Raw genomic sequence first — 14,754 nt, forward strand, 5'->3', positions numbered from 1 at the left:
TGCTTTTTCTTTGCATGCACCCCCACTATGTCTCTCTCCAGCATACGTTTGTTTAGCTCTGTGACCTTGATATATATCTTAAAATTTCCATATATGATTTCAATGGTACATGATACATGCAATGCATATGACTGACACAGAGATATGGATGGGGAGCTGCACTTGTCTTGAGTTTCATCTTTTATGCTAGCTGATAAATTATACTTCTACCATGGGTTCTCTCAAGCAGTGCTCCCACAACCAGATCATATGAAGGAAGTCATTACCAAGCTGGGTGTTTCCAATCTCTGGCTGGAAGGAGACTCTTTCATGGTGGTCTCCTGGATTTCAGGAAATTCTTCATGCTCTCAGATCCCTCTGGAAGTTTACAAGGTCCCACAGACCAATTCAAAGTCTACCATACGCTTAGAGGGAACCCGGCCGCTAACTTTTTGGCCAATCTTGCTAAAGTTTGAGACCTCTATTCACTTTGAAAGTGGCAAAACTAGTGCCTCCTTACGTTTGAATATTGGAACCTCCCAATCCGTTTGCTTACATGAGGCACAATTCTTTTGTACGCATCTGCCATATAAATAATGGGCTTCATATTTCTTCATATTTTTAAAATCATCATCACATGCACTAGTTTTAAAATCATCATTATATCATTTGAAATTTACTGATCTTGACAAGCTAATAATACTACAATAGATTAATGGACCAAAAGTTTGCCTCAATATGCATATGTTTAGAATATAAATCTATTATCACATTGCCAAGTACCATTCAAGAAGTCACTCATTTTAATCCATTTTCTGGGGGTACATGTTACTAGCAACTAGCATGGCATCACAGACCAGGCGAAGGACAACAGAACATCATTCACACAATGATGCACGAGCAGCAAACATCTTATAGAACCTACAGAGAGTTAATTGGAAACTTGAGCACAGCTTGAAACACCCAAAATTCATTGTCTATTAGAAAAACATTTCAGCCAATGGTCCAAAAACAACACTGAAATTTGAACCAAACAAGAATGTAAAGCAGAGTCTTATCTGTTTAGCCTGTAACAGTCCTAATCAAGCCTTGAGCCTTCCGTAGAATTTGCCCTTCTCCTCTGTAGTTTGGAAGCGGCCATGCCCAAATTTGGAAGAGGTATCAATGAACTTAAGCTTGATCTCCTCCATAGCCACGCGTGATGTTTGCTTCAGCAACGACTGCCTCAGAGTGACAACCCGCTTCTTTGGTCCCACACAGCAGCCTTTAATCAATATGTAATCATCCTTAACCACCCCATAATGTGGGAAGCCTCCCATTGGGGTTATATCCTTCTCGGTCCTGCATTTACAGTTTAAACGTTCTTGTTCAAGTGCATTACAGCTATAGGTCCACATAACATGGATGCAGCAAACGTTAAAAATAACTAATAGTATGAACTGCTAAGCATAGACCATGGCTTGCAAGGGTTGAATGAAAACATAACCCTTTTTTAAAATGTAAACATCTAGTTTAAATTTGTTGAAGTGGCTATCTATCTCAGAACATTTTGGTCCGTCATAGCAGACAAGCATAGTACCTAAACCGCCCTATGAGCAAATTAATAAACAGGATGACTGACCTGTCGAATTCAGTGATAGCCTTATGAGACTCCTCGCCAGCCTTTCCAACCTTATAAATTTTCTTGTTCAACTCTGAGCGATGATGGTAACCATTCTGCCCAGCCCTGGCCACCGTGAATGAAACCCTAGCTGGATGCCAAGCACCGATACAAGCCACTTTGCGCAGGCCACGGTGGGTTTTGCGGGGAAGACGAGTGACACCCCAACGAGTCACCACACCTTCATAACCCTTGCCCTTGGTAACTCCTATGATGTCAATCATCTCATCCTTCTGGAAAATAGCATCTACAGGAATTTGCTTTTCGAAGAAGCTGTAAGCATAGTCAACTTTCTGAGCAACATCTCCACCATTCACCTGGATCTCCATCAGGTGTGCTTTCTTTTGTTTCAACCCCTTCATCCTTCTAATCTACAGACAGAAAAAATGGAAATAAGTTGATGTGAGACATATATGGATCTGAATACAAACCATGGAAGTTCCAAGGAACTTTGTATCTTCGGCAGAAGAATTTTGGTTCAAGCAATATGAGGAAGAAAAACCAAGGAGATGGAAATAGTGTACCATCTATGACGTACCTGATTTTCACCTTGAGGTTACCTACACCAATTAGAGACTAAAGAAAACCATTACAAAAGTGAAGGCCGTGGCTCTCCAGAGTTTGATTTTCCGTAGTTTATTAATAGTATTATCAAACTTAAGCAGCTTGCAATTTTTTTTTCTGGATTAGATCTATATACAGTGACAACTTCCAACCAAAAAGAAGCCAATAGTTCAACCCATAAAGCCTCCTAAACATTAATAATAAAAAGGGACTTCCTCCTTGTTGGCAATGAATTCCAACATCACGGATATCTGTACATATCTCTGTACTGGATTTCTCTTAGGTTCATTTTTATAGTCAATATAAACAATCTCCACCACTGAATTAGAAAAATAAATAAAAAGAGGGAGTTGTGAATCTAGCACTTGGTATCTAAAATTTTACAAGGTGCGACATGTATTCACAATTGATGTCATCCTTCGATCTGGATTTAACTTCAATATCATGAAAACACAAACATAATTTGCAAGTCCAGCTGTGCTACCAAATGGAACAAATGACACCCATTGGATTGTTTTTGATGGTCAAACATGAAAAACAGTCGATGAAAGAAAACATCAGGAACAAAGAAAGTATATGCAAGATTACCTGAGTGTGAGCCAAAACACGAATAACAGATGCATACTTCTTCATTTTCTCTAGCTGTGACTGGATTTCTTTTTTCCCATCTTCAGTTTCATACTTCTTCGAATACTTAGTAAATGCTTTCTTCTTGGACTTGTACCAGTTTTTGTAAAATCTCCTCTTTACTTCCTCACTAAGATGCTGAGCCCAAACAGTGTTCAGTGAGCGAAGACCACGGGGAGTCTTCACATAACCAACAACACCAACAACAATCATTGGAGGTGCTTCAATAATTGTTACTGCTTCACATGTCTCCTTCTTATGGAGCTCTACATGCAGAGAATGAAAAGGTGAATAAGCAGACAATACACTTTCAAAAGATTTAAGGTACATAGTTTAAATAAATTCTATCACTTTTAAAATAGAGTTTAAAACTTTTAATGATTTTGAGAACATAATATTTGTACATTAAGAAAGTCTTCATGATTAGGAATCTTATGAAAAAATTTCATTTAAAGAAAGAAAATATGCCAAACATTATAACTACCAGAAAGCAACTAGATGTCCAATCCAATCCAAAGAAATATAACATCCGAAGACTTCAGATTTAGGGATGCTAAGCTCACAATTGCAACCACCAAGCTTAATGGGAGAAAAAAAACTAAAAACTAAGAAAATTAAAACTTCCTGGCTTAAAAGATGCATGTGTATGCACAAGCACATACGTGTGTGCATGCATCACATATCTGCTGTATATAAGTACAGACAAAGCATGAACAAAAATGGTCACAACATAAAAAAAAAGGCACTGATAGAAGTTAGATAAATATTACAGTTAAATTCATAAGTTATTATATGAGAAAAATACAAATTCACTTACTTGATCCTGGTTTATCAACTTCCCTGACTATATGTGTCATCCCAGCTTTGTATCCTAGAAAGGCAGTTAGTCTAGGAGTCTTGCTTGGGTCGTCCTTTGGGAAGGATTTCACTGCATCAGAGCAAATCGAAGAAAACTTAACAAAATGCCAAGAGCAGAAAACTTGTAAATAAAATATTTAGAAGCCATTCAATTATTCTTGCAGAAGGGAAGCATGGTAAAGATTTTTCAAAAGCCCTAAGATCATCTTAGGGGAAGGACATAGTTAAGTATAAAATATGTTGATACTTATTAAAACTATAATCTATATATATTACAAATTAGATTGTCTGATACAAAAATTTGAACTTTAGAACATAGACTATCAACAGAAGGACTTAAGGACTTGCTAAAGTTGAATCAGTTTGCTTACTCTGATGGATGACAAAAGAAGCAGACCTGGCTAAGCGACTCTTAATTACAGAATGATTTGGCCAATTTTTTGGAAAATAAATGGGTAACATACAATCAATGGAGAATTATTATAATAGAGAATATTATATACACACTACAATATGCCCTGGAAAGGTACTCCCGAATTATATGACCAGTCAAATAAACCATGATTGGTGAGGCAAAAGATAAACAGACAGGAAAAAAAGTAAAAATAATTAGCTTGGTCCTTTACTCGGCCAAGTTTAAGTCTTTTACATAAGTTTATATACTTCAGTACAGCATTCAAGTTTTAAGGATTTGAGGACTTATTAACAGTGAATCGGTTTGCTTCCTTGGATGCATGATAATAGAAGCAGACCTGGCTAAGCAACTCTTTTTTTATAGAATGATTTGGCCAAATTTTTGGAAAAGAAATGACTAACTTAAAATCAATGGAGAATACTATGTACACTACAATATACTATGGAAAGGTATCCACCAATTATATGACCAGTCAAACAAACCATGATTGATGATGCAAAATATAAACAGACAGGGAAAAAAACGTAAAATAATTACCTTTGTTCTTTGCTCAGCCAAGTTTAAATCTTTTATCTACTTTATTACAGACTTTGAGTTTTAAGCTTTGATGTGATTAAATTAAGCACCAGAAGTGAACATAGTTTTAAACTTTAAGCTTTAATGGAGTTTATCTACTTTGACACAGAGTTGGAGTATAGAAGTTAAACTATGAAATGAAATTACAATGCAATCTATTAATATGGAAATGAACATATAAATACCTTCTGATACAAAGTTAAAAAAAAATCCCTTGTGATCTCGCAAAATGTCAAAACAAAAATATAGCAGAACAAACGTTGACAACAAGGAAAACATTTAAACCATGGTCAGTTAATTACTGTGACAAATGAATGTAAAGCTGACCCTTCAGCATTTAGGGGAAAGAGAAAATTATGCAAGTTTCTTAGTGTTAAGAAAAATAATGGATAGCATTCTCTCAATCATAAGAAATAGCTAACATTTCATAAAATATAGTCTAGTAAAATAAGACTCATGCAATATACATATTGCTAACATAGACACACTAGCAATGGGCAATTACTACTTCATTTTTCAAAGGATAAAACAAATATCTGAGAATGTGATTCATTAAATTTAAGTTACTATACTAAGGTGCCCATCCAAAAGGACATTTGGGCTTTGCTGACTTTACAAAACTAGTTTTGTAAGATCTGTTTTTTTTATTAGAACAGATTCTTGGTTAATATCAAAACATGTTTTCAAGGAGGTGTACCTAAAGATTGCCTTATTTGTTTGTTGTTTCATAGGAGGGTTTTGAAGGGTAGGTAAATCAAATATACCAACAGACTTGGAAAAGGGAAGATAAACAGGCTCGAAATAAAGAAAGGTCAAAGTAGCATGTGGAGGACAGGGGTTGGACGGAAAACAGAAGAAGAAAGGTGACAGAAAAAGGGGATGGTGGAGGAGACAGAAGGTTGGATGTGGGAGAAGACAGGGTAGATGGATGAAGAGGTGAGATGACTGGGGCAGAAGGAGAGGAGGAGCTGATAAGAGGGGATAGAGGAGGCAAGGTGTATAAACACTATTCGTGGAAAATTACCAATTTTCTTTTTGGAAAGCACTTCTTGCTTTAAAAGTTGCAAAGGAATCTTTTTAAGAAATACCAATCACATCCTAGGGTGGTTTTAACATAAGCAAATACTTATTTAAAAAATAAATACAAAATAAAACTAATTAAGGCCCCTCGTGACCTCAGGTAACAAATGGCATGTCCTTATGGGCTCCATAACATGGCCAGCCTATTTATTTTCTTTTTTCCCTTTCATGAATATAACCAAAACTTCAATAGACATGCATGGACTAAAGAAGTTTTCTTTCTGCTTTTTTAATATTCCTAGCAGCAGAAGAAATTCTTTTATAATTCTAATTCTTGATCCCATATCTCTGACTTCCTATGAAAAAATATGCAACTTTTGGAATTCTTTCTAAACTAGGAATCTGACCACGTCTGGTAATCAAATTAGAGACGTTTGACTTCCATGCAATATATTACTTTAAATAATGCCATGTATTGTAGCATCACAGTTCATGCATCAATACTAACCGGCACCTTTCGCTTTTCTGTTTTCCCCTTTTCTCTAACTGGCTTTATTCCTCTTTATAATCCTATTTATCTTGGCTGTTGTGCACAATAATTGATAGAATCGCTCCCACATCATATGGTTCATTTAACATCTCATAAATTCCAACATTTGGATTTCGCGATATACTTGTACCTTAAAACCAGTTTGGTAACTTGATATCCATATGAATTAGTAAAATCAGCTTTTTATAAAATCTTATTTCCTTAAACCTAAAAAAAGCCCCAAGAAGAGTTTGTGGAAAATCTGGCTCATTCTCTCCATTCACACCTTTGCAATACTTGAGAACTTCAACTGAAAATATCTTGAACTCTATGGTGCACCTGAGCATTCATTAAATGTTTTTTCCGCTTGGACCACTTCAAAATTGGATAAAAGATGAAAAACAAACCATACAAGCCTCATGGATTTACCATGTATTTATTATCGACAACATAAATTTTGTTTAGAAATAAATACACAGTGCCAAATTACTAATATCAGGGTAATACCACATGCTGTGGCATAATTGCAAAGTAGGAAGCACATTTGAAAGTAGCATCAAAGACCAAACTAGGAATGGCGCAGCTCTATTCAAGTTACCAAGAAAAAAAGCATAGAGCAAGGATAGTTCTCTCATAATAGAAGCAAACAACTAACTTTTTCATGTCCCAGCATTCATACACAAGCACACAAGGACAAGAACACATGCACCCAAACCAACCCCACCTGTACCTACACAAACTCAAAACTTCAGCATGTGCACACGGACAAACTCATCCTCATATACATGCACAAGCAGACCAGCCAACAACAAAAACCTCCCCACTCCCTCACCACATCCATGCATGCAGGTCAGCCAATGACAGCCGCATGCGCACAAACCGCAAGAGAGGGGGGGAGGGAGAGGAGAGGGCGATAACATTATGTCCAAATTACAATTTGCATGTTTTCAAAAATTAGAAATCAACAAATACTTCAAGAAATTTGAGCTCTGACAGAAAAAGAGCTTCCCTGGTGTATTTAATGCAGTTGCCAGAAATAATGAAAATGCACTCCATGCTTGTTACAGCATCGACTCGCTTGCTCGCATGCACAATTGCACACAACGGCAGACACATTTAAGCATAACCATGCGCATATACAAATATGTGAAAATGTTTGCATGCAGCCACAAGTTTGACTGATATTGATGCAATATAAGGCTCAAAGCAACATCATGGAGAGGATATATCCAATTAACAGCAAGAAAATGCAACAATTAAAACATTAATATGATCCCAGATGACACCTAAAATATCAGATGTTACAAACCAAAATAACTGACTGGAAGATCCACAAATAATCTTGTAGGCTTTCAAAATAAAGTATCCTAAGCAGCTTTAATTTCATCAATTCTTTTCTGAATATAGATATAATAAGCAACGAGATATTAAGCCCATACCAGGTCAGGTAGAAATGTAGCACACATCCAATATGGGTAAATACAGACGACAAAAATAGTAGCATGATGCAAGACTAGCAAGCGGACCTATCCAAGTAACCCAGAGAAAGAGAGCAAGCAACAAATAAAGCCATAAAAAGTAACAGAGACCTGTGGCTACAAAATCATTTCTATTATCATGCAAATGTTTAATAGAGCATTGTCCATGGAAAACAAAATAAATATTTTTTGATGGAAGAAGCAGAAACCTTTTCCTCTATGTCGGGAGGCTCTTTTTCTGGGAAGAAACCCAAGAGAACCATGTCGGGGATGCTCGAACTTACGGTGAGACATAGTGTCTTTCTTTCTTCTTCTTTCCCTCTGTAACTACAATGATTTAATTATCTCACATCTAGAAAAACACTCTTTTTGATGGCTAATAAACACAAAATGCAAGATCTGAACTGTATCCAGTATTCACAGGCCATCAAATAAAGATCAAAGAAGATTAAGGAAAATCCGAAAGCAAGAGTATATCTGAGAGGAAACAGTTCGCCAGACAACTAAAAAAATATAATAAATATAGAGAACAACATGAAACCTTCAAGAACAATTTAAAGGCTTCACAGCAAGTGCATACAGAAACGAATGATCAAAACTAAAACCAACTTTGTGAACATATAATGCTCCTTAATTATCGGAAGTTAAAAGGAGTAGAATGATAATATTAATTAGATAAATCTAAAAATCGTGCCTCCCTCCGCAGTTACTAAATTTGTATTCATAACCGACCCACTTGAATACAGTTCAATCAGAACCAGATAAAAGCACAAATCTAAACCAATGTATATTCCTTCCTAAAAAGTGCAAACATGTCTAAATTCCCTATCAAATAAGCTAAAACCCACTTAAACTCAAGACTTTTTAGCAACACGAGCATTAGGGGAAAAATTGCCTAGCAGTGCCTTGAATTTGTAAATGATTACAGAAACACCCTCAACTTTAAAAGCACAAGTAACGAACCAGATCTGGCAAAGATGGCACAAAAAAGCCTCCACCACCAAAGGCCTATGGCATCAATAAATGCCAATTCTCGGGCTCTCTGGTTTGTCTTCCCAAATACCCGGTTGTGGGTTTTGGCAAAAAAAAGCCCTTTCTGAGACTCCAGCCTTGATGTATCTCTGAGTTCTTTTTGGGAGGACAATTTTTGGCCACTTCCAGATATGGAGTTATCCAAATGCTTTAAAGCACGGGCATAGACACTCACTTACAAAATCATAGACACCACACAAGAACAAGAAATCCAAATCCTCAATAAGAGTAAAAAAGCAAGCAACTTAATCAAAAATTTAAAGATAAGTCCTTATAATAATCGCAGAAATCAAAGACTCCTCGATATCAAAAAAATAATAGAAATCCGCTTGCTTTCTGTAAATTTAGATTGACAAAACATATTTTGATTTCAAGCGATAGTTTTAGCAGCACCTCCGTAAAATCAAGTTTAATGAAATTTTTCAAGGGAAAGAATCCATAAATATCATATAAAACGGAAAGGGGAAGAAACAGACGATTAGAAAAGTAACAGTTTGGAAAATAAAGATCGTCAGAGCACTCCCTTGATCACACTATTGGGAACAAATTACAATGCCATTCACGATATCAGAGATCTTTAACCCACGAGATCTCTACAAAGCTTTCCTGATCGAGCTCATTACAAGATCAACAAAAATAGCTATTTGGCTTCTCAAAAAACGACATTGAGCTAATCTGGATCGAACATTTACAAAAAAAAAAAACAGTTTTAAAGAATCCAACCCAGTATAGGACGATACAAGGTCGAATCAACAACGCCGGATCCAAAATTGAAAGATGTATTATAGAATGATATTGTTACCACGAATGCGAGAGAACGATGGACGACGAGTGGCGAAGGATGGAGAAATGGAGCGGGGCGGGCTGAAAACCCTAGACCTCCACTAGGTTTGAATATAAAGGAAACCGAACGGCCGAGATTGGTCTCGCGTCGAATCTGACGCTGTAGAGCTATTGCGGGATAACGCGAGTCGGACGGTTGAGGAGCAAGTGGGTTTGGTCTGGAGTCCTGAACCAAACCTAATTATTTGGACCGTTGGTTGGACCAGGTATGGTCGCAGATTGTCCTCCAACTTCCTCCGGCCCGTCCCATTTGTTCCTTTTTTTTTTCCCTTTCTCTTTTTTTTTTTTTTTTGAACTGGACATTCATATTGACAAATGGTAGATAAATCTAGAAGCATCGGTACTATAGTAAGGGGCCTGGGGGCCTAAGGAATTTTTGAGATCCAATATCCAATAAGAGGTTACATTATCGATGGTCTTTATATAAAAACCTATTTAGATATTTCTGTAGAAATATTATGAAAGAATTGGGTTCATTGGAGGCCCGCCGAAGTTCTAGTCTAAATTCCAACTCGTATGTTTGTTATTTTGTAGGAAGACAAAATATTATAGGACTCGTTTGATTTGCGGAAAAAGAAGGGGAAAAATATAAGATTCAACAAACTAAGCCTCGTCCACTTGACTGCCCAGTCATATTGGCCGGAAGAGACTTTCGATCGGAGTTTTCTTCCACCCTCGAAATAAATAGATGGAATCCAACTCTAGGTCGGATTTCGGTCACGATCAAACCTATTTAGAGGCCCTTCCCGATTCCTCTCTCACCCCCACTAGAGATCCATCCTCGATCGAAGCTCACCGCCGACGTTCTACTCCTTCCCTCTTTCTTCCAGATCCTTTGGATCCCCCGATGCAGGCTAGTGATCGCCAAATTTGGCAGAAATAGGGGCACAACCTTGTTTCTCCTGTTTTCATGGATCAACTCCTATTTCTTATCGGTTCCAGCAAATTCCACCGTTGGTGCTTGTCACCAAGGCCACCCTCCTATTTCTTTCTTCCAGTTTCTACCAATAATTAACCTTAGCATCTCACCAAGGATTGCGAAGGCGTCTCACCAAAGGGGAAGAAGAGAAGTGTCTCGCCTCTAGATCACAAGCAATTTACAAACCAAAATATTTTGCATTGATTTATTCATCATGTTCACTTTATTAAATAGATGAGGCGTTAGAACAGAATAGAAAATTAATCTCATGGCAAAACTCAGATTAAGACTGATAACTAAACTCAAATACTAAAGACTAAAGGACTCCTAACCAAAGTAGGACTTAACCAAGTCAATGAACCAAACAAAACTCCTAATCAAAGTATCCCATAAACATTTCCATGCCTAAGACTCTTCGCGCCATGAAATCCTAATGAGTTAGGACTTCTCCTATGCGGATGGACACCTCATCACATCCTCAATTGGGTCCACAAAAAGTGACTTGGGTTGACCTAATTACAACTCAATTACATGGACTCAATCCACTAATCATCAATTACAAACTCAAAACAAAAACTCAAATAAACCTAAAATAAAAGAACTCAATGTGACTTAATAGACCAAATTAAAATAGACTCAATCTAATATAATTAAATGCTGGAAATCATGAACCCAATATGTTTTCGAGCACTCCCAAGCAAGAATTCAAACTCGACGTACGTCCATCATGACTTAGGCTCATGCTCCTGCATCAGTATATAGGATCACAACTTGCACAAGCATCACACCTACATGCTTCTAGACTAATAGCAGGAGTGCATTTTCCAAGAACTCCTTTAGTTTGCTGAAAAAAAAATTCTCGTTGAGAAAAGCTGATTTTCGAGATTATAATACTTGAAAAAATAATTTTAGCATATTTGGTTGACTATGTAAAAGTGGTCATTCTATAGTGGCTTATGTTTCATTGAGCATCTACCTTTAAAAAAGTTGTATGAAATATCTATTATACTTTTAATAAAAAAAATCTTAATTATGGATTTAAATGGTTTTAAGGGTAATTTTGGAAAAAACAAAAAAAAATCCAATTCTCAACCGGTGGGAAAGTAGCTTTTCTATGTCGCTCTTGAATTTTTCTTCCTCATGAAATATGAAAATCTTATTTTCATGGGAATGCTATTTTTTCATCTCTTCCTTTTGAAAACTCCAACCAAACAAAAAGTCTTTCTTCGCAAACCAAATTAGTCCTAAAAGTGGCCCTCTCAAGAAATGTTGGCTTCCCACTTTCGATCCATATCTATAACCATAGTTAGATATACTACGATACAGGCGTATCATACTGGTTCGGTACCGATATTCGGTACGAAAGGTGTACCATCATTCGGTACGCCAAAAAGATTCTATACAATACCGTACTAGTGTGATGCTGGTACAAGGTCCAGTACCGAGACAGTAAATCTTATTTGTAATCATATACGTTCCAAGATAAATGAAATATAGAAAACAGATATATTCATCAAATTCCAAACTATATAAATCATAATAGAAGATCACAGCCGTTTATATACTCGCACATTTATCCCACAATAAATTAACCATATTTTAATCCATGGGCCATATACAGTCAAGCCAATCCTATTTTGGTTCCGGCCTATTGAACCATCTCGCTCCATTGATGCCAGATCAAGCCCATGCCAAAATCCTGGCCCTGCAACCCTCCTAGGATCCTCGCAAGAACGGGCCGTTCTCATCCCCTCGTGATGCTAACCGAACCGAACGGACCTCCCGCGCGAATTAAACGTGGCGGGGGCATTTCGGGAAAAGAACGGAATTTCCAGTCCCATTTTATCCCCAGCCGCCCGTTAAGCCTCCCGTCAAATTCTTCTCTCTCTAGACGCTCCCGCCAGTCCGCCGAAGAAGGCATCCGGGCTTCTCAAACTCCTCTCCGCGCCCTAGGGTTCAGCTTGGTCTCCATTAATGGAGAGCCTCGCCCTGGCTTCCTCCATATCCCCAGTTCTCATAGGTTCTCCGAACCCCGTCGAGATCCTGAGACGGCGGTGGTCGTTTGGTCCGGCTCTTCCCTTGTTGGCGTCGAGAGGAAACAGCACCAGCCGGAGAAGAAGGACAACTTTCTCTGTGTGTTCGCTAAGAAATGGAGGGGGAGATGGTGCCTCTTCCCAGAGGATTTTGGAAACTGGTAGATCCTGCTTGATTTCTTTCCTTTTCTTAGAAATTTTAGAGCTCCCCTTCGCTCTCCTTTCTGCGGATTCTAATGATATCTTAGAATAAATGCCATATTTGATATGAGAGGAATCGTGCATGTTGTTTATTAAATTGGATCGATTAGTTCTTGAAAAGAAAATTGTTCTTTTTATAAATTTGGAACTAATTACTGCATCCTTCTTCTTTGATATGAATTGAATCTTAAAACCGGAAGCTTTTATTGTCAGAATTTAGCGAGAAATTGATACAAATTTTTTAATGGGACTCACTTTAATGCACTTTAATGCAATAAAACTTTGTACGACCAGATAGTTCAATTAACGAAATTTGTTTTAGAGTTACTTCATAAATTGATTCAATTGGACTAGACCCTCAAAAAATAAATTGATCCAATTAGATCCCTTTAAGGATCTAACCATCTCGACAAAAGGAGATGACAGATGGCGTGGTTGCAACAGAAAAAAATCAAAAAAAGACTCTAATACTTCAACCTTATAATCATGGTCAGACCATACAGATTGATTACTGCTATTGCTTTATAACATTGAATCGAACTGAAAGAATTCCCTGTAGATAAGGCATTACAACGAAATCTGCCAATTAACATTATATATAACCAAATTTCTCGTAGCATCTAGTCGAGTATCTTATAAAATTCAATCCAGTCCATTCATTAAGTATCCAAGACATCAAGACCATAAAATTCTTTCAAGGATCCAGTCAGGTTCTACAGGAAGGTCCATTTGAGTATGTGAGAAAAAGTGTTGCATGCAACAAAATCTTAAATATCAAATTCTGTGGGGTCGATATGTGGGATAACTTATGCAAACATAAATTTGCAAAGAGAATTGAGAACAAGTTAATCTTAGGGTCAAGCACCTCATGGAACTGGCAATGAATATGTGCTTGTGAGAATTCTAAGTTAGAGAAAGAATCCAGTTTCATGGGGTTGACTAGGATAACATGTTTTATACATTTTTTTTAAATGATTATAATCCTTTGCATCAATTCATTTGCAATAATTGCTGTATTCCTAGTTTCATTCAGGTTTCTTTTAAAATTGATGTGCTAAAGAAAGTTAATGTGACGTAACTACTATTTCAATATTTTCTTTCCCAATGCTCAAACATTACATCCCATGATCTTCCAGCAGAAAAGCAAGCCATTGCTTGCAGATGCATCCATATCGTGTTTCAATTTATTTATTTGCTTTCTGAGTTCGGAGTTTTTTATGGCAGTGCTGTGAAAAATGAGGTATCAATTGCATCTTTGCCGGACAATTCTGAGGGAAATCATTGTTTGATTTTTTTTCTATTTTTTTTTTATTTTTCCCTTCACATTCTGTTTTCATTATAGAAGTTATGCTTTGTGGAGCAAGTCCAAAAAAAAATGCTAGCAGCCAAAAACAAGGTCATGACTTGAAAATAAGAAGCATTGGATATGCATTATTTGACACTAACATAGATATACATTGTCTTCTTGAAGCCCCTTCTCTCCCTGTAGGTTTCTATTTTAAACCTTTGGGTCCTTATAGGGTCAGTGAAATTTGTTGCTTAGTTCTTAGATAATATGCGAACAGTTTGCTATGGGTTAGACTCCCCTTGGAGTTTGTGAGTTGTGATGTAGGATGCTTGTATCATGGACATCTAAGCCCACTTCACCCAAAGTTGCAATTGCAAAAGAAATATAGATAAAGCCTGTCACTGCAACATATTTCTGCATTGAACTCAGGGAAGCAAGTAAATATTCTCTATTAAACCATAAAACAATTTCGGAAAAAACTTCTTGTACTTTTATTAAGAACTGTTAAAAAATAGTTTCCAACTAAGATGACTTCTAGAGTGATACGAGAATAAATGTTTTATATGATATGAATGTTTTAAATCTGTGGAGATTTATATAGTTTGATCTTTGATTATCAAATTCTGACATTACCATTTTGTGCATGAAAACAAAAGTTCTTGTCTGGGGACATTCTGCAAATCTTTCTTTCGTCACCTGTGTTTCATGTTCATTGTCCTGTCTCCATGATTT

General features: G+C 36.9%; 1 protein-coding gene across 1 annotated transcript; it reads right to left on the reverse strand.

Moving 5' to 3' along the window:
• Nucleotides 1–860: 860 nt before the first annotated feature.
• LOC103717160 (60S ribosomal protein L3-like) lies at nt 861–9,657 on the reverse strand. The gene is made up of 6 exons (XM_008805444.4): nt 9,541–9,657; nt 7,916–8,027; nt 3,648–3,758; nt 2,792–3,096; nt 1,601–2,010; nt 861–1,320 (listed from the first exon to the last, which is right to left on the reverse strand). The coding sequence occupies exons 2-6, from the start codon at nt 7,998–8,000 to the stop codon at nt 1,062–1,064; spliced, it is 1,170 nt and encodes a 389-aa protein (XP_008803666.1). The 5' UTR covers nt 8,001–8,027; nt 9,541–9,657; the 3' UTR covers nt 861–1,061.
• Nucleotides 9,658–14,754: the final 5,097 nt, after the last annotated feature.

This window comes from Phoenix dactylifera, unplaced genomic scaffold (assembly GCF_009389715.1).
Source record: "Phoenix dactylifera cultivar Barhee BC4 unplaced genomic scaffold, palm_55x_up_171113_PBpolish2nd_filt_p 000275F, whole genome shotgun sequence".
Lineage (NCBI taxonomy): Eukaryota > Viridiplantae > Streptophyta > Magnoliopsida > Arecales > Arecaceae > Phoenix > Phoenix dactylifera.